The sequence below is a fragment of the Chelonia mydas genome, chromosome 4, assembly GCF_015237465.2.
Source record: "Chelonia mydas isolate rCheMyd1 chromosome 4, rCheMyd1.pri.v2, whole genome shotgun sequence".
Lineage (NCBI taxonomy): Eukaryota > Metazoa > Chordata > Testudines > Cheloniidae > Chelonia > Chelonia mydas.
The window spans coordinates 15,824,719-15,843,970 of NC_057852.1; the positions used below are offsets into that span (position 1 = coordinate 15,824,719).

General features: G+C 41.3%; 1 protein-coding gene across 3 annotated transcripts in view; it reads right to left on the reverse strand.

The window, feature by feature from the left end:
* CNOT6L (CCR4-NOT transcription complex subunit 6 like) overlaps window positions 1–19,252 on the reverse strand; it is a 69,127-nt gene that overhangs the window by 17,011 nt on the left and 32,864 nt on the right. Inside the window, exons 1-6 of one of the 3 annotated variants that reach the window (XM_037896734.2) lie at window positions 14,399–14,418; window positions 7,371–7,492; window positions 5,848–6,034; window positions 5,056–5,141; window positions 2,850–2,939; window positions 405–473 (exon numbers count right to left, since the gene is read on the reverse strand). In XM_037896734.2, coding sequence (XP_037752662.1) covers window positions 405–473; window positions 2,850–2,939; window positions 5,056–5,141; window positions 5,848–6,034; window positions 7,371–7,482 — 544 coding nt within the window. In that variant the 5' untranslated portion in view covers window positions 7,483–7,492; window positions 14,399–14,418. Of the gene's footprint in view, window positions 1–404; window positions 474–2,849; window positions 2,940–5,055; window positions 5,142–5,847; window positions 6,035–7,370; window positions 7,493–7,588; window positions 8,283–14,398; window positions 14,419–19,252 lie in introns of those variants that run through there. The other 2 variants (XM_037896733.2, XM_037896732.2) reach the window with 2 other exon arrangements.

Consider the following 19,252-nt stretch of genomic DNA (forward strand, 5'->3'; position numbering starts at 1 on the left):
ACACTGAACTCTGACCTTGGAAAGGTAACTGCTTTTGCACCAAGTGAAAAGCACAGGCTAGGCTGTGGTATTCTTCTCAACCAGTGTCACAAAACACCTAGAGGGGGCCACTGTGGGCACAGGGAAGAACCCAAGACAGCAATATACGTTCACAGCTTTTTTTTAAACTTAAATGCTCTGTATGATTTAGAGATTGCTGCAGTCAGTTAGCAATAATCTAAATAGATCTTGGCCACAGAATAAATTGTAGAAAGTTTAAAAATATATTGTTATTTTTAGACTGACCCAAATTTTAAAAACAAGACTTATGCTTAATACTTTCAGTGAAGTACAAACATTTGAAGTGTTTTTCAAATGTCAGCAAAGCATTGACGGAAAAGGAGGGAGAAAGGCCACAAAATTACCTGAGGGCAGAATTTGGTCTCGTTCTTTTAAAGTAATCCACGGCCTTGAAGGCAGCTGCTCTGGATGAACTGAAATTACAAGAGTGATTAATTTAATTTAGGGTTTATAAATATCTATGGAAGTCACTATCTTAACTTACAATCAAGCTGATGGCTCAGCAGCATTGCTCCATACTGTGCTAGACAAACCCAGGGAGGAGATATGCCCCATCACATGAAATTCCAAAGGCTGTTTAGGCTCAAGGAAACAAAGAGGGGTATGAAAAGTCATACAAAGGCCTAAAAATTGTAAGTGCAATAAAATAGCAAATTCAGCAATCACATAGCTTCTCCATGGTTTCTCAGCACCTGAGAATCCTCCGTTGCTCTTAATATATCACAAGGCAGTCACTGAAACCCTTCTGCCCCACTGCGAAGTTGCCATTTGACCAAATTTTCTCATCTGGTATTGTTACTGAAATCCCTCTCCCCAGGGACCTTATTTACAACATAGTCAGTTTGCATGTACTGCATGGGTGGCAGTAAAACTACAAAGGACTTTATCCAAGAAAAAATCCTTTTTTTAAAATGGTATTGAGGGAATTGTGTTTAACAATTTTACAACACATACCACTCAAGTCCAGGTGCGATGGATTGACTTTTCTCTACTCAATTTGCATATAAACTGCAGTTTCTAACAAACTGCACTAAAGAAAAGTTATGGAGTCATTAATGTTTAAAAAATGTCCTTCCAAAAGTACCCCATAAATCTTACTAAGGTTTGTATTCAACCCTTCTTCAAAAAGACAAAGTCTTTTTGTAGACAGGACTACAAAGTAAATCTCTCAAATACACCAAATACTTTAAAAAAACAAAACAACCTCTATTTCAGTTTATGTCCAAATATTTGGAGGAGGGAGAACGGGGGAAACTGGACACAAGCTAAAATATTCAGCAGTGAATTAAGAGTGGCTAAGTTATAACCCCATAAGGACAGGATTTAAAACAAATGTGTGAGATTCTTACTCACAGTGGTATTTCTGGACTGAAGTTTATGAGCACTTGAAATCATGCTGGTTGCCATCTGAATATAATAAGAGTGAAAAGTACCAAAATAGGAAACTGAAGCCCTCTGTTTACTAATAAGATCTAATGCAGGGGTGGGCAAACTATGGTCCGCGAGCCACATCGGGCCCATCAGACCATTTAATCCGGCCCTCTGCTCCAGCCAGGGAAAAGGGTCGGGGGCTTGCCCCGCTCTGTGTGGCTCCCAGGAGCAGTCGGTATGACTCCCCGTTCCAGCTCCTATGTAGTACACGGAGGCATGGCCAGGTGGCTCTGCACGCTGCCCTGTCTGCAGGTGCCGCCCCTGTAGCTCCCATTGGTCGCAGTTCCCGGCCAATGGGAGCTGCAGGGGTGGCGCCTGCAGACGGGGCAGCACGCAGAGCCACCTGGCTGCACCTGGAAGCCAGAGGAGGCACATGCTTCCGGGAGCTGCTTGCAGTATGTTCCGCCCGGAGCCTCTGAGCCCCGCCTGTGGCTCAGCAGCCTGCTCCATCCCTGATCCCCATCCCGCCCTCCAAACCCCTCGGTCCCAGCCTGGAGCACCCTCCTGCATCCCAAACCCCTCGTCCCTGGCCCCACCCCAGAGCCTGCACACCCCAGCCCCACCCCAATCCCCCTCCCGCCCTACAAACCCCTCGGTCTCAGCCTGGAGCCCCGTCCTGCACCCCAAAACCTTCACACACCCCACACCGCAACACAGAGTCCCCCCCACACACACCCTGAATGCATCATTTCTGGCCCCACCCCAGAGCCCTAGCCCATCCTGCCCTACCGTCAATTTCGTGAGCATTCATGGCCCGCCATACAATTTCCATACCCCAATGTGGCCCTCAGGCCAAAAAGTTTGCCCACCCCGGTCTAAAACAAGGACAGTGACCGTGAAAGCCTTTCCCACGTCACCCAGCAAATGTACCTCAACCTCTCCGGATGAAAGGACAGTTTGGTTCCTTGTCAAATTAATCCTTGTCTCTACTGAGACTGACAACAATTATGCCAGTGTTTATTGATTTAGGAGACAGTGATGCTCACCAACTTCTTTTGGATGTGCAGATCCCTTCAGGAAGAGCTTTAGGAAAGCCAAAACCTTTTGTCATTACTGATCAGTTCTGGACTCAAACCAGTGATCTAGAGCTAAAGGGCACCATACTCCATATGCTAAACCCGAGCCATCCAGCTACCTAGGAAGTTAGATTTCTTCATGCTCTACTGCAGGTTACATCTGTTACAATATACTACATCCATTTTCTTATTTTAGTGGCGGGAGTCCCTGGACTCGATAGTAACATAAAAGCAGCTGGAAGTGATTCAGAAACTCAGACCCTCAATTTAATGCTATCAAATACAAGTGGAAGTGTTTGGCAGTTAGTTATGTATATCAAACTAAACTTTTGGCTGTGTTACCTGCTAGATTGTCAAGCATGTAGTTTAGTAGCTTTCGTGTTCCATCTGGGTCCTGGTACAGGCTGAGAATATCCTGTGATAAAGGATTGCCTGAAAGAGATTCAGAACAAAAATGGGATAATTAGCTACCCGAATCAAAACTTGCACTGCAACTGGACTTTCCTAAAAGGGAATAGCTCCCCCAGGAGGGGATGGACAAGATGATCCAGTAAGTCTTTTCCATTTCCAATTTCTATTATCATAATGATGGATGATCAAGAAATAGCTAGCAAAGATAATAGTATACTTTCCTTTCATTTCAACTCAGCAGTAACTTAAGTGGTTTAGTTTTTACTTCAAACTCGCTAAAAATATTCATTTTCAGATTCGGAAATTATGCACTTAATTATTGCATAAAAACATTTTTTTTTTAAGTAGTGAGGGAAGGACAAAATGGGCAGTTTGAGGACACAAATAAGCTTCTTGTACCAAAATGTGCAGTGCCACTATGTCATGACATGTACACTCAAACTGCACCATTAAACACATGCACAGGTGGGTGGGCACTGCTCCAGGGCAAATGTTAAGTCTCGCTGAGGCAAATGCTTGATACCATTCTCAAGCTTTCCCAGGCTGCATGCATTCCATATTAGAAAGCCCAAAAGCTTCAAAAATCTGAACTGAAGGTAAGAGCCAGCAATTATACTTTCCAACAATTTCTGGGTAAAATAGAGAGGCTTCAGGAGAAACAGCCTCACAATGCACTTCCTAACTGTGCATGCATGCAGAATGCATCTCTTCCCAAGAGCACCCAGACTGAAGGATTTTGAAACTTTGTATAGAGCATGCACAGTGCATAGTTTAACAGTTATGTCAAACTGAAAGTCCGAACTGATTTTTCCTTAAACCCAGAGAATGCTCTTCTGCCCAGCGTGGAGTATTTTACTTGCAGAGTTTCAACTTTCAAAGTTCAGTCTTTTACTACTGTCCTATAGGAGCCTTCATTCATCCTTGCTTATCTCAAATATGGCTGAAAGCATTTTGTTTAATTTTCCAAATTAGCAAACTTTGGACACAGACCAAGTTTTAAACAAAAAGTTTAACAAAACAAAACACCAAAAAATAAATTTATGAATAGGGTTACTAGAAAGCTGCAGGACATTTTGCCAAATTCAGAAAGTTTTGGGAATTTTTCCCCTAAAAATGCACGTCCTCAAACTACAAACCCTAATGTAATGAATACTCTCTTTATCAGGGAAGTATATCTATTTTTACTTAATTAGTCAGCCAGTTTTTGCTCATCTAAAACAAACTCCACTGCCCTGAAGTATCATCTACTCTCCCCTTCCAAAAGCATTCATAATCCCTCTAGAAGTTTCTTTCTTGCCATCTCAGCCTCCCGTACGTTGAAGGCCAAATATATTGGTTTTTTGAAGAATGCAGAATTATTTTCATATGGTGAACCTGAAATATCCTTCCAGTGGAACATGTGCAGGAGAATATTTTTTTAAAGTAAAAATGTAAATCACATTATTGGACTAAGGCAGGGTGCTAGCAGAACACGATGCAATACTATTTTGCTAGAAAAGGGAAATTTCCACAACTTGGTTCTTGTCCAGATCTGTTCCCTGCAACGCCTGCTTTTTGTTCTATATATCCTCCCAAAAAGTTATACATCTTTTAAGGAAATATTGATTTTTATTAGAAGACTAGAATTCAGACTAAATTGTTATTAACTTACAATCAGAACCTTCTTAATAACCCCTCTACATTCCTCACAGGTAGTCTGTCATACCTATTATTGTGAATTCCTCACTCTTGCTCAGTGCATAGGATGGGAACAAGAATATCCAGATTCATGAAGACTGATTTGGTAGCCTTTCTATAATTTAATTGTTCTGTTTCAAGTTAAGTGTTAAAATAATATTCCCTCCAAGAACAACAGAGTCATCTAAATAAAGCGGTTAGTAGATTTGATGTGCATAAGGCATTTTTATTATAAAATAATGTTTCAGTTTGATTTACACAGTTCTATTTATTAGGTATAATTTTGTTCGGGGGGGGGGGGGGGGGTGGGGGGGAAGGTCTCTGGAGCAAATACAGCAGAAGCAGCCACGCATGCCACAAATTTAGATGATGACTTGCTTTGGAAGGGAGTTTTAAAATACCATGGAAAGCTACAGAACCCAAAAATATCAATCAGGAGAATTATTAGAAGTGCACTTACCTTTCAAACCTAAGGTTTGTAGCTGGAAGAGCCGTCCAAGTTCATAAGGCAAAACCCGTAACAGATTGTTATTTAAAAGCAATTCCCTGCAATAGATGAAAAAGTAGTTTATTAGCATCATTTTAGGAGGATCATTCTCATGACATTATATGCTGTGATACTCTTGAGGGAAGCGTACTTTGGTTTTAAAATGGTTATACTTTCTATAAATAAGATTACAGTATTTTACATCTCTAAGTTCAAAGATAAGGAACTAAATACCAAAATACATCAGAGAAAGGAGACCGCATACATGCACAAGGTCTCAAGTTTAGGAAGCATGAAACTACATTAATTTTTGTACTGACCTCTGAAGGTCATGTAAATGGGATAAGGAAAAAAAAATCTTTTTTTACACTGAGTAAGCATTTTACTTGGAAAGGAAGAAGTGCTACTTGTGGCTAGTTGAAAGGGTTTTCTTTATTGGCAAGCCGGCTAAAAGCCAGCATTGAACATTTGTAGCAATGGACCTTAGCTCAATGTAATTAGTGAATTATTCATGTAAAACATTAGCCAGTCATATGGGGAATACTTTAAAACAAAAGTAAAACATTCAGGGTTTTGGAGGTTTAATGCTAAAGAGGATCCCTTAAAAATAAAAATAATTTGCCTTGCGTGTCTATATTAATGTAAGTCTTAAGAGTTTTTCAGAAAAATTTATTCAACAAGTTCAAGGACAAAGTTCAGGTTCACTTGTTCAAAAATGCATCGTTGACAGACTCTTGGGAAGTTAACCAGGGCAACGCTTCTCACCTGAGAGATACCATGTTTCCTAGTTCTGCTGGTAAACTTCTGAGTTTGTTGGATGATAGATCCAGGTAAACCAGATTATGGAGCTTGGCAATATCAGGTGGAATGCGAGCAAGATTATTGTCATTGAGGTGTAGAGCAGTCAAGTGAGTCAGTGACCAAAGTGACGTACTTAAGCACCGCACTCTACCTAAAAGAGAAAATGTAAAGAACTAGGTCTTCAAACAGCATTTTATTACGTCAAGACAATAGGCACAAGTCATTGGGGAATGGAGGGGCACTTTTAATGTGCTACATGGAAAAATCAGATGTGGAAATCCCATGTCTGGTAACAGAATGGAATTTTGATTTCTTACTCTAAATACTGTATATACTCAACCATAAGCTGGTTCGTTTATAAGCCGACCTCCCAAATGGAAAAGTAAAAAATGGAAATTTTTTATGACCCATTCATAAACCGACCCTATAATTCAGGGGTTGGCAAACTTTGGCTCCTGGGCCATCAGGATATGCCACTGGCAGGCAGAGACGGTTTGTTTACCTCGAGCAACTGCAGGCACGGAGGTAAACCTAAGTAAACAAACTGTCCCGACCCGCCAGCTGCTTACCCTGATGGGCCAGGACAGCAACTGGTGGGGACATTTTTGGGGGAGAAGCTAAGGGTCAGGGGAGTAACCCCTGTGACCACCCCCCACATGACCTACCCCGGGACCCCCACAGACTTTCCCCATCCCACCTTATCTGGGGAGGGCCAGGGGTGGATGTCTCTGGCCTGACCGGAGCTGCTCCAGCAGGTGGATGGCGCGGCTGCAGCATGTTCTGATGGGCTGGGCAGCACAGCTGCAGCCTGCTCCGGAGGCACGGCCACAGCCTGCTCTGGCGTCTGGGGCCGAGCGTGGCACAGCTGCAACCTGCCAGCCCCGGAGCTGCAGCTGCTTTGGAGGCTGGGGGGAGAGCAGCATGGCCAGAAGCGGAAAGACACTGGCCATGCCGGCTCTCCTTGCCCTCTCTGTTGTGGGGAGGGGCTGTGTCCCACCTCTCCCGCTCTCTATACCTGTTCATAAGCCGACCCCCTTCTCTGATGCTTCCCTTTTTTACGAAAAAAATTCGGCGTATGAACGAGTATATACAGTAAGTGCTGAAACATACCCTAGGAGGAAGAACTGAACTCACTCATCAGAATCTATCTGTAACTTTTCATCACTAACAGGTTTTAAATGACCATCCAACACTAATTTTGAGTAAGAAGGAGAAATGGAAAGAAAGAAAAAAAGCAGAAGCAAATCTGCTTTTTGCAAGTTAGTTTTTAACCAAATCTATTCACACTCAAAACTTGACAGTGTTTTGAGGCTAAACTGGAAATTCTCTTGAGTGATCCTAGAAGTCAGGTGTTTTTCTTTAATTATGTTCTCTCCCTTCTCCGAAACAGAGCACCTTTATAAGAGAAGAGTTCATATCAGTATTACTATACATTAGAGCTATTCCTAATCAGCAATTTAGCCATGCCAAGATTTGAAAAAACTCACCCGAGATTTCTAATTCTGCCCATTGAGACTTCTTCCCATTGGCTACCTCCTCTGCTGACATGATGGTGTAAATTCTGCGAGGATCTGGAGGATCATATTTTTCCTTTGGCATCCCTGTTAGTCTGAAAGATTGCCATGACTATTACATTACATAGGTGAAACAACAGATTTTCATTTTAAAACCAAGCCATCTGACAGATTACACTCCATCAACTTACATCTGCAAAAATGTTTGTACTTCAATGGTACTTCTCACAGTGCATAAATAAAGTTAAGCATGTGCTCATGTCTTTGCAGAATCAGGGCCAAAGTTGGAAGGGGGAGTTTCTTCCATGGAAGTTTGGTTTCTAAAGTCAGAATAATTGCATTACTGTATACTGATCGACTAGCAGAATTTCAAGAGTATTCCAGAATATCCATCTCACTACCCCAGATCTACTAACCCATACCATTGCATTGCTATTGGACGCATCATCATGAAGTAGTTAAGACAACTACTCCTTCCTACAGAAAACAAGAATACGAACAAGGAAAAGTCTTCAGATTAGTGTATGTAATTCACAGCAATTTAATTTCCAGGTATACAAATCCTTTTTTCAAGTTTCAGATTCAACGTTCTTTGTAATTTGAATCTGTGTAGGTGCATTAAACACATTTTTGCTTTCTATAAATCCTCAAGCTTTTCTTCTGCTTTGTGCCTGCCAATGTCTAAATCAAGAGTCTCTTACACTACCTAGGATTGGTGAAATTGAAAGGTTGAAAGTAAATTTCCATTAGCATTATTATTTAATTACAGGGTTAGAGTCAATCCAGCAATTACATTTTCCGATTATCTCACATGCTTTATAGTCTTTTAAAACTGAGCTTGCGTTTACCTTGAATGGTGCCTTAGAATGTGTGCTAACTGCTTATGCTAAACTATCTGTTTAACCTTGTATTTAGCTGTGACAATCTGAGTACATTTCCCAGACCTGAGAAAGAGCTCTATGCAGTTCAAAAGCTTGTTGCTTTCACCAACAGAAGTTGGTCCAATAAAAGATATTACCTCACCCACTTTGTCTCTCTAAGTTCAAATGATGTAAGTTTTCAGCAGAGTGGAGAGCTCTGAAATTCCATTCCAGTAAAAAAGAATAATATATTTTTACGTATCATGTGGTGAGAAGTGGTTCTCTCGATACACTCTTTCAGACTGTGCTGAACAACAAAATAAAGGCTTTTGATTCATAATTATAATCTGTGGAATTGCTTTTACACACAACACATGTATACCTTGATTTCCTGGAATTTTTAGCAAAGTGATATACTGAACGCATGTTTTCCTTAGTAATTATGCTTCTAGTATATTTGAAAATGTTAAAGTAATTGTAACTTCTTTGGTTTGCTGAAATGACAAATCAAAAAACCTATGAAGAATTTGAGGAAGCTAGTTCAAATTATTTCAGCCAGTCCAATCAACAAGCGTTATCCATCTCCGATTCATCAGCTAATTGATCATTCACTATTGAGAAGCTATTCTTCCAAATTCAGGGCTTCCATCTGTAGAACAGACAAAACAGAACTTTAGAGCGATACGGTGGGTGAGGTATAAAGCTCGTCTCTCTCACCAGTAGAAGCTGGTCCAATAAAAGATATTACCTCACCCACCTTGTGTCTCTAATATCCTGGGACCGACACGGCTACAACAGTGCATACGAAACAGAACTTTGGCATTTTAAATGGAAAGGCCTGAGTTATCAAAGCTTTCCTTTGAGCAACCGTCTCAGTCATTAGACAGAAAACAAACCTTCTTATGATAAACTGACAGTAAAATTTCATTTAACAGGAATCTGAACAAAGGTTTCAAATATCTTCAAAGCACACAGCGGTATGCAAACCAAAGTGCTAATGACAGTGAACTTCCACTGACAGACGAAGTTGTATTGCAATAGAAGGGCTATGCTAAGAGGACTCTATACTCATGCTGCTCATGTGCAGCAATTTCATTCATCCATGAACTGAAGAGCCTAAGCAAGGACACAGCATTGGTCATGAGTAAATCAGATCCTGGTTTCAGAGTCTGAATATTAGGATTTTGCTAATGACTGATTCCAGGTTACAGATTTCGCTGTTGTACTGCTAAGTCTCCAAAACCATTCATGTAATATAGCAGTGCACTGCCCCAGTTCCAATAAAGAGATTCCTCCAGTCCCATCTGGGACTCCAAAAAGAAGCTCTTCTTTCCACAATATTTACAAGGTTCCTTGCTTTCAGACACGCACCAGGCTAACTTACATTACAGCGAGTCTATAGCGCCTTCTGTATTTTACTAGCACCACTCAAGCACACCAGAGAGATTCTACAAAGTAATGAGGCACTAGCAGCACCAGGGTCCAAGTCCTCTGTATGTGGCAGGCTCTCAGACTCACAGGCTTCGCCAGCCTTGGAGTGCAAGACCCAGATTCTAGTCCCTGCTGGGAGGGGCACTGCAATACCACCAACCCCAATATGTAATAGTTCAAGATCAGGGCTCGACTGCATTAGATGCTGTACAAACACACAGTAAGACAGTCCATGCCTTGAAGAGCTGTAGGTTAGTACTGTAGCGAGTAATGTTGTAATGTGTTACCATTATTTGAAGTTGATCCCTTAACAGGAAATGAAACTTTATAACCTAGAAATATTTTATTTGGACTTATGTACATCTCTGCAGGGAGACAACATAAGATCAGTTGGGATGCCAGTAAGTGATGAAGAATTTATGGTAGAGGGGCACTATTTGGATCCCTTAACTGTTCTTTTTCAGACATTTTAATAGGATTTTGTTAAGTACGGATTTTTAATAAAGAAAGTATTAATACTGGTTTTGAGTGTTTACTGAAAAATTTAATGTTTCTGTGGAGCCCAAAGACTTTAAACACAGTAAAGTCAATCCATTCTGGCTCCAAATGGACATGAAGTATTCCATGTCACTTCCTGTAAGACGGGTGGTCCTGCTGTTTGCCAAAACTTCCCCATCTCTTTTAATGTACAATTACTCTAGTTAGTTGGCTGCTACTCTTCACTCCATAAGCCCTGTATTTTGCTGCTGCTGCTGCATCAGGGTCCAGTGGTTCTTATATTTATTTAAAACTTAGCATACCATGCTTAAAACTGAATATTCAGTGCATCATATTCATAATTTAAATCAGTGTAGCTGCAACCCTGGTTTTGAGACTAATGCTATATATGAAACCAACCCATGTTCAACTTGGTTATGGCCTGCGCACCAGTTTGAGGACCACTACTGTACTCTAAGACACCTCTGCCTCAGGACCTTTATCCTATGTCTGTTAGATTGGGGGAGCAAAGCTCCTACGATCTGGCTATGTGGAAGCAGGTAGATGTACATTCTGGTCCTCAGCAAGAATTCTGAACTATTATAAAATGGTAACTACAGTAGCTGGAGCCGAATGCTCAGTGAGATGGACTATGTTCAAGAGGTCTTTTCCAGCTCGAATTTCTAGAACAGGGTAATGTTACAGAATTAGATTCACGCAGTTTAAGTTTATACTAAGTTTCTGTATATATAAAGACACACACGGTTAGGGGAAAAAGGTTGGCAACACTTTCCTGTTGCTTCTCGAAACATATTTTTCAATTAAAAGCAAACACAAAAAAATCATACTTCAAAATTATTTAGGTTTGTGATTTTGTTGTTTCATCAGAAGTCAAGCTGTGAGCCATCTGTCAAGGAACGTTAAGCTCAAATGTCCATCTTTTTATTAAATGCACCTCAAATGGAAACTTTCATAGAAGCAAAAGTTACCATTTTATAATTGTTCAGAATTCTTGCTGAGAACCAGAATATACATCAATGTGCTTCCACCCAGCTAAACCCTAGAAACTTAACAAACATTGGATACAGGTCCCCAGGCACAGGTGTCTCTTTTACTGTAACGTTCTCTTTAATCAGAGGCAAATTCCAAATAAAGAGTCTGGTCTTAGTTAAAATTTTAGTTAGAGGTCAAGGTGATTAAATAATCTTGGTCCCGTGCACCCATTTACACCTGCCTACATGGAAGGGCTGCATTGGCCACATGACACCAAGAACTACAAAGTTTCAGGTGACCTCTTCTATTTAAATTGGCAGCTTTCTCTTTGGGGGAAAAAACCAGGTGAGATTTGCTGAGGTATCATTCTGCATTGTAAAAGTTTCTCTGCCAGTAAGTGGAGGGCCTCAGCTGCTACAAAACACTTCAGTTAATTTCACTTCTTCTATTCACTGAATCAGACCCTGAAATGCAAATTATAAGACTTGCTCACTTGCTACAAAGATCTTAAGCTATCATCCACAATACTACTCAAAAGAAGCATTAGAGAGTCAAACACCAGCATAACTCCTGAAATTATGAATACTTAAAATGAAACCTAAAATTAAACATATTATTTGATTTCTACGTTATAGCAGCTTGTTATTCAACACAGAGATTATATCAAATGACCATTTGCTATAGAGTGGCAAACCCACCTCCTAAAAGTTCAAAGTGGCCTTTAGGCAAGAACACTTAACTCGTGCCACTTTCCTACATGACTGTACTTGTTTGTTTTCACTGTCCATTTGTATGTAACCACAACAAAAATAACCCTTACAGTATACATGTCCAAGGTTACCCTGGGAAAGCTGCAAGTTACCAGAACAGTCACATTACAGTAAAAAGAGAACATAAAAAAAACAACCTTCTGCTAACTGCATTCTCAAACAATATTTATGACCATATTCTATACATTGAAAACTCTATTTGTATTAAAGTACAGAAAATCCTCAAATGCACAGAAAGACTACTTCACCTCTAAAGATCTCTTTTTAACAAGAAACCTATCAGTCTATAGAACCAAAAATCTTTGCATGCATAGAAATATAAGTATATGCTTGCCAATTGCGAGAGGCACATACAAAGAATTCTAACAGTTCTTCAGGGTCACTTAAAGACGAATTGTTAGAAACATACTACAACTGAAATCAAGATGATAGAGTAACCGCGCTCAGCTCAGGAGCCCCACACATAGCTGCAGTTATTCTCAAATAGCTCTTGCTCAGGTGTATACAAAGGTTAGCCCAGCAATACTCCTGTATTCCAATGCTGGAATTAGTGCAACCGGGAGCAGCCTTTCAGTACTCCCTCTTGACATGAAACTGCATCTGTTGGATTGGCTGTAAGATGAAGCTATCAACTAAAGCAAAAAGAAAGAGTCTGAAGATGCAACTTAAACTGAAGATGTGAAAAATGCAGCCTGTCAAACAAGGAAGCGTTGAGCCATTAGACCATACTGGTGGATTGTAAGTAGCCTCAGACACTCAGAAATACTGACTTTCAGAAAGCCAACCAAAAAAGGGAATGATCTTCTGTTTTCCACTTACTTATCCTACATCTTTATAAGTGATGTTGGTATGGATAATAAGGGATCTTCAGGATAAATCTGGCAGCAGTACTATAAACTCACTGAAATTTTGCCAAGAGGAAATTAGAGGCAGTCATATAGATCATATCAGTGTATTCCACGAAAGTGATAAAATAGTCTGGTTTACCAACCACAGTCTACCTTCTTGAGAAAAATGTTTTCTATGTTTCTAAAAGAGGCCATGATTTTCTTCACACTGTTTTAAACAGAAATGCAACTGGTTATAATCACTCTGCATGGCAGCAGTGAGACCTCGGCTGGAGTGCTCTGTCCAACTCTGGGTACCACACTTGAAGAAAGATGTGGACAAATTGGAGAGAACCCAGACCTGACCTAGGAGGTTAGAAAAACTGGACAAGTTTAGTCACGAGAAAAGAATACTGGGGGGCGAGAAAGGGGAAACCTGATAGCCCTTAACATATTTGAAGACTGTTGTTATAAAGACGTTGGTGATCAACTGTACTCCATATCACTGGAGACAGGACAAGAAGTAATGGGCTTAAATCTGCAACAAGGATGATTTAGGTTAGATATTAGGACAAACTTTGTACCTCTAACGGTAGTTAAGCTCTGGAATAGACTTTCAGAGGAGACTGTGGAATCCCCATCACTGGAGGTTAAGAACCAGTTGGACAAACACTTGTCAGTGATGGTCTAGATTTACTTGGTCCTGCCTCAGTGCAGGGGGCTAGACTTGACCTCTCAAAGTCCCTTCCAGCCCTACATTTCTATGATAATTGTTTTAAGTTGCCAGTGTGGAGTAAACCCACAACCCCAAATTCTCCTGAGTCACTGTTTCAAATTTATTTATGATCATGGGACTAAAAGTTTATCTTAAACTATCAACATTTTTTAAAAGTTAGATGTCTTTTTCAGAAGAGCTTAGAAGGAAACCAGCAAAGCATCCCTCACCAACTAGGAAGAAGATAAATTTACTAATTTGTGTTTGGGGGAGGGAGAAGAAAGAAGAGTCAACGTGCTTCTGCCTAAAGTTATTATTTAATGTCTGTATTGCAGTAGCATCTAGAGACCAGCTATGCACTGTATAAACATAAGTGATAGTCCCTTCCCCCAAAATGCTTACGATCTAATAGAAATCCATCTTATTGAGTCATTATGGCATATATTGTTCAGTCTTAGTTCTTTCATGCCCGAACAGAGGCTTGAACACACAAATGCATTTTCTCTTTTTTAATGAGGAAGGAAGCAGGAAGCTATGTAGAACTGCAATGAGATGTAAAAGTTATTCATAAACACGTTGGCACAATTCAAAACCTCCTTCTAGGCCTAAAGCACATTGACATTTTCATGATCTTTCAAAGTCTTGGTAAAACTCCAAGCGTTTTTTGAACGTTCTCCAGCAAATAGCCTGAATAATTTCTCCCTCCCCTGTAAAGTAAAACAGTCTAATGCCCATCAACTCCATTTAATGCTCGCCAAATGGGATTAAAACGACACTTGCTTAAGAAGATAGGAGTGTTTATCATTACATTTGTTTTCACCTCTGGAGACCTGGATCACAAAATATGAAAAAGAGATCCATTAAAATATACTGTAAGCAAGAGTAAATAATTCCCAGAAGTACTAAAATTATTCTATTTAACACTTACTTGCACTGCCCTATGTCAGAGATGTCAGTGTTTCTTCGCGCTTTTGATTTTCCTTGAAGTGAAGGGAAGTTTTCCCCACCACCAAACACATCCAATTCCCAACATGAATGTAGAGAATGAAGTCAGAATAACTTCAGAAACACTTTGTAAGACAAAAATTCAAACAAAAGTGGGGTGCTACATTGTTTTTCTTTTAAAAACACCAAACAATATGTAAATAAAGATTAACAAATGTCTGAGGATGCTTAATTGTAATAGTAATACAATTATGTTAATATAAAGGTATGAAGTAGAACCATGCTCCTAACATGACGTAGGGAGTGATCAAGACAAAAATAAAAGTTTCTGAATTGATTATTAATTAGTTTTAGTTTAATCATTAAGTACTAGCAAACAAGCATGCAGTCCTTCTCTCTGAAGCTGTGAGAAACTAAAAGAAAAAAGAAAAAACCTGAGAGGAAGATTAGTTTGTCAAAATATATTTACTCGGATTTATACAATGAAAACAGTCACTTATCCAAGGCTTTTGGTGCCCCTTCCACAAGTTACAAATAGTTTACCCTTGACAGCCAGCAGAACTTAATCCCCAATAAAAAACACAAAATTGGTTGTTCCATCTACTGTAGTACTCCTTATTACAACCAGAAATTTTCACAGGCAAAAACCTCATGTGACAGATATTGCAATCCCATGCAGTATCTTTGGGGATCATAATCTATTAATCATAGAATGAGAATAGCAGGGTTGGAAGGGACCTCAGGAGGTCATCTAGTCCAACCCCCTGCTCAAAGCAGGACCAATCCCCAACTCAATCATCCCAGCCAGGGCTTTGTCAAGCCTGATCTTAAAAACCTCAAAAGGAAGGAGATTCCACCACCTCCCTAGGTAACCCATTCCAGTGCTTCACCACCCTCCTAGTGAAAAAGTTTTTCCCAATATCCAACCTAAACCTCCCCCACTGCAACTTGAGACCATTACTCCTTGTTCTGTCATCTGCCACCACTGAGAACAATCTAGATCCATCCTCTTTGGAACCCCCTTTCAGGTAGTTGAAAGCAGCTATCAAATCCCCCCTCATTCTTCTCTTCTGCAGACTAAACAATCCCAGTTCCCTCAGCCTCTCCTCATAAATCATGTGTTCCAGTCCCCTAATCATTTTTGTTGCCCTCTGCTGAACACTTTCCAATTTTTCCACATCCTTCCTGTAGTGTGGGGCCCAAAACTGGACACAGCACTCCAGATGAGGCCTCACCAATGTTGAATAGAGGGGAACGATCACATCCCTCGATCTCCTGGCAATGCCCCTCCTTATACAGCCCAAAATGCTGTTAGCTTTCTTGGCAACAAGAGCACACTTAACTCATACCCAACTTCTCATCCACTGTAACCCCTAGGTTCTTTTCTGCAGAACTGCTACCTAGCCATTCGGTCCCTAGTCTGTACCGGTGCATGGGATTCTTCCGTCCTAAGTGCAGGACTCTGCACTTGTCCTTTTTGAACCTCATCAGATTTCTTTTGGCCCAATCTTCTAATTTGTCTAGGGCCCTCTGTAACCTCTCTCTACCCTCCAGCGTATCTACCATTCCTCCCAGTTCAGTGTCATCTGCAAACTAGCTGCAGTCCACGCCATCCTCCAGATCATTAATGAAGATATTGAACAAAACCGGCCCCAGGTCCGACTCTTGGGGCACTCCGCTTGATACCGGCTGCCAACTAGACATGGAGCCATTGATCACTACCCATTGAGCCCGACGATCTAGCCAACTTTCTATCCACCTTATAGTCCATTCATCCAGCCCATACTTCTTTAACTTGCTGGCAAGAATACTGTGGGAGACCGTATCAAAAGCTTTGCTAAACTCAAGGAATAACATGTCCACTGCTTTCCCCTCATCCACAGAGCCAGTTATCTCAACATAGAAGGCAACTAGATTAGTCAGGCATGACTTGCCCTTGGTGAATCCATGCTGACTGTCTGTGATCACTTTCCTCTCCTCTAAGTGCTTCAGAATTGATTCTTTGAGGACCTGCTTCATGATTTTTCCAGGGATTGAGGTGAGGCCCATCTTTTTTAAAGATGGGCACTACATTAGCCTTTTTCCAGTCGTCCGGGACCTCCCCTGATCACCATGAGTTTTCAAAGATAATGGCCGATGGCTCTGCAATCGCATCTGCCAACTCCTTTAGCACTCTCGGATGCAGCGCATCTGGCCCCATGGACTTCTGCTCATCCAGCTTTTCTAAATAGTCCTGAACCACTTCTTTCTCCAGAGGGCTGGTCACCTCCTCCCCATGCTGTGCTGCCCAGTGCAGTAGTCTGGGAGCTGACCTTGTTTGTGAAGACAGAGGCAAAAAAAATATTGTGTACGTTAGCTTTTTCCACATCCTCGGTCAGTAGGTTGCCTCCCTCATTTAGTAAGGGTCTCACACTTTCCTTGACTTTCTTCTTGTTGCTAACGTACCTGAAGAAACCTTTCTTGTTACTCTTAACATCTCTTACTAGCTGCAACTCCAAGTGGAATTTGGCCTTCCTGATTTCACTCCTGCATGCCCAAGCAATATTTTTATACTCCTCCCTGGTCACTTGTCCAGTCTTCCACTTCTTGTAAGCTTCTTTTGTGTGTTTAAGATCAGCAAGGATTTCACTGTTAAGACAAGCTGGTCGCCTGCCGTATTTAATATTCTTTCTACACATTGGGATGGTTTGTTCCTGTAACCTCAATAAGGAGGTTTGGCCTTTAAAATACAGCCACCTCTCCTGGACTCCTTTCCCCCTCATGTTATTCTCCTAGGGGATCCTGCCCATCAGTTCCCTGAGAGTGTCAGTCTGCTTTTCTGAAGTCCAGGGTCCGTATTCTGCTGCTCTTCTTTCTTCTTTGTCTCAGGATCCTGAACTCGACCATCTCATGGTCACTGCCTCCCACATTCCCCTCACTTTTGCTTCTCCTTCTAATTTTTCCCAGTTTGTGAGCAGCAGGTCAAGAAGAGCTCTGCCCCTAGTTGGTTCCTCCAGCACTTGCACCAGGAAATTGTCCCCTACACTTTCCAAAAACTTCTTGGATTGTCTGTGCACCATTGTATTGCTCTCCCAGCAGATATCAGGGTGGTATGTATCACTGTGGGCCAGAAACTGTGTGCAATTCCAGGGGGTAAGATTACTACAATTGTTCCAGGAACAAAATTGGTAGGGGCATGATTAAACTGAATCTTCTAGGTGGTAAACACCTCCAGAGAAGTACCACCTCCTGGGGAGGCTTGCATATACTGATTCAAACTGGGTTTTCCACAGACCAACAGACAAAGGATGGGCTTTTGGCACAAAAATGCTGCCTTTAAATTTACTCAGGGCCTTCTTTCTGACCCAGCAAATGGACAGGACCTCCTGTCTGAAGGGGACTCCCCCATCCCAGTATGCAGAAGGGTTGTGAAGTCTTTGGCCTAGTAGGGCCCCATAGGACTGATGGGTGACCTCTGGTGAGCTTTTAGCATGCATATAGGAATTTTTAATCATTTTTATAATGCTTTTGGCCTTAACAATAAAGATGCTTGCTTAGAAAGAGCTGTGTAGTAACTTGTAAGTGATGGTATACACTGTTCTTAGCCCTGGAGAGAAAGTAGCACAGCCATGCTGGCCTTTAGACAGACTGGTTTGCTGGGGATATCACAGTGTAAGGCAGGGAACTGTGCAGCCTTAAACCCATGGTCAGAAGGGAGTGGGACACGGGTTCCTGTCCAGAGATCAGGAACACCTAGAGTGGATCACAGAGGAGGGAATACACATGCAGTTACCTGGAAACTGACACTCACCACAATATAGCTAATTAAATTTCATGTATTTGTACCAATCCCTCGGTATATTGGCTGTTTTCAATGGCAAGAAGTTCTTGCTTGTTTGGTTATGGATATGAGTAATGCTGTAATGTCTAGAGGCTCTGGAAGGCATACAATCTAAATATGCAGGATAGCCGCAGGGTGGAAGAAAAGAGGAACCGCCATCCTGCTTTTACATATAGGGAGTTGAGGCACAGGGACACTAAGTACCTTGCCCAGGCTCACAAAAACTGTGGCCAGAAGCTGAACCCAATTCGCTCAAGTCCCAGGCCAGTGCCATAACCACAAGACCAACTTCCCTCTAACTGCAGCAACAACATTGCACAGAGACACACACCCCCACAACTAACTTGACCACTTAGTCTACCACCAAAAACATTCAATTAATATTGTAGCCCAATTCTATTTTTAATTATGGCTCATGGACCAGAGTATAATAAACTCAGGACAACAAACTAACCTCAGTCCATCTCCACAACACATCTTCCATGGGCATAAATGGAAGCTGCATGCAAAGATCAAGGATAAGAGATTATTCTTATGAAGCTGCTAAACTTTTCATTTCTACTAATGTCTGCACTTAGTTTCACTCCTCCTTCTCTGAAGGTAGGAAAGCAGGAGAGTGAATTCCCAGTTCCAGGGTGTAGAGACAGCCCCTCCTGCTGTGCTTCTTCTCCTAATCCTTTTTTTTTTATTCAGTGGTCTAAAAAAGGAAGCGAGCGGCTCCACTGGACACTTTCCCCAGATTCCCATTGTCCCCTGGTCCATCACTGTGCTTGAGAGCAGGACCACCATAATAGTAGGAGACAGGATACACAACCAATCATCCCCACAAGAGCTGACTATACGTGCTGTCAAATGCACAAACTGAAAAGGGAGGGTTTTTGCTAACTTTTCTGTTACAAGCAGCTCCTAAGATTACTGTAATAGCAGCAGGTATAAAAGTCGAGACAGATGTCAATTTTCAAGTTCATTGTATCACTTTAAAACCGTCTGTGCTGAAATCCCTGAAGAGCGGCTTGA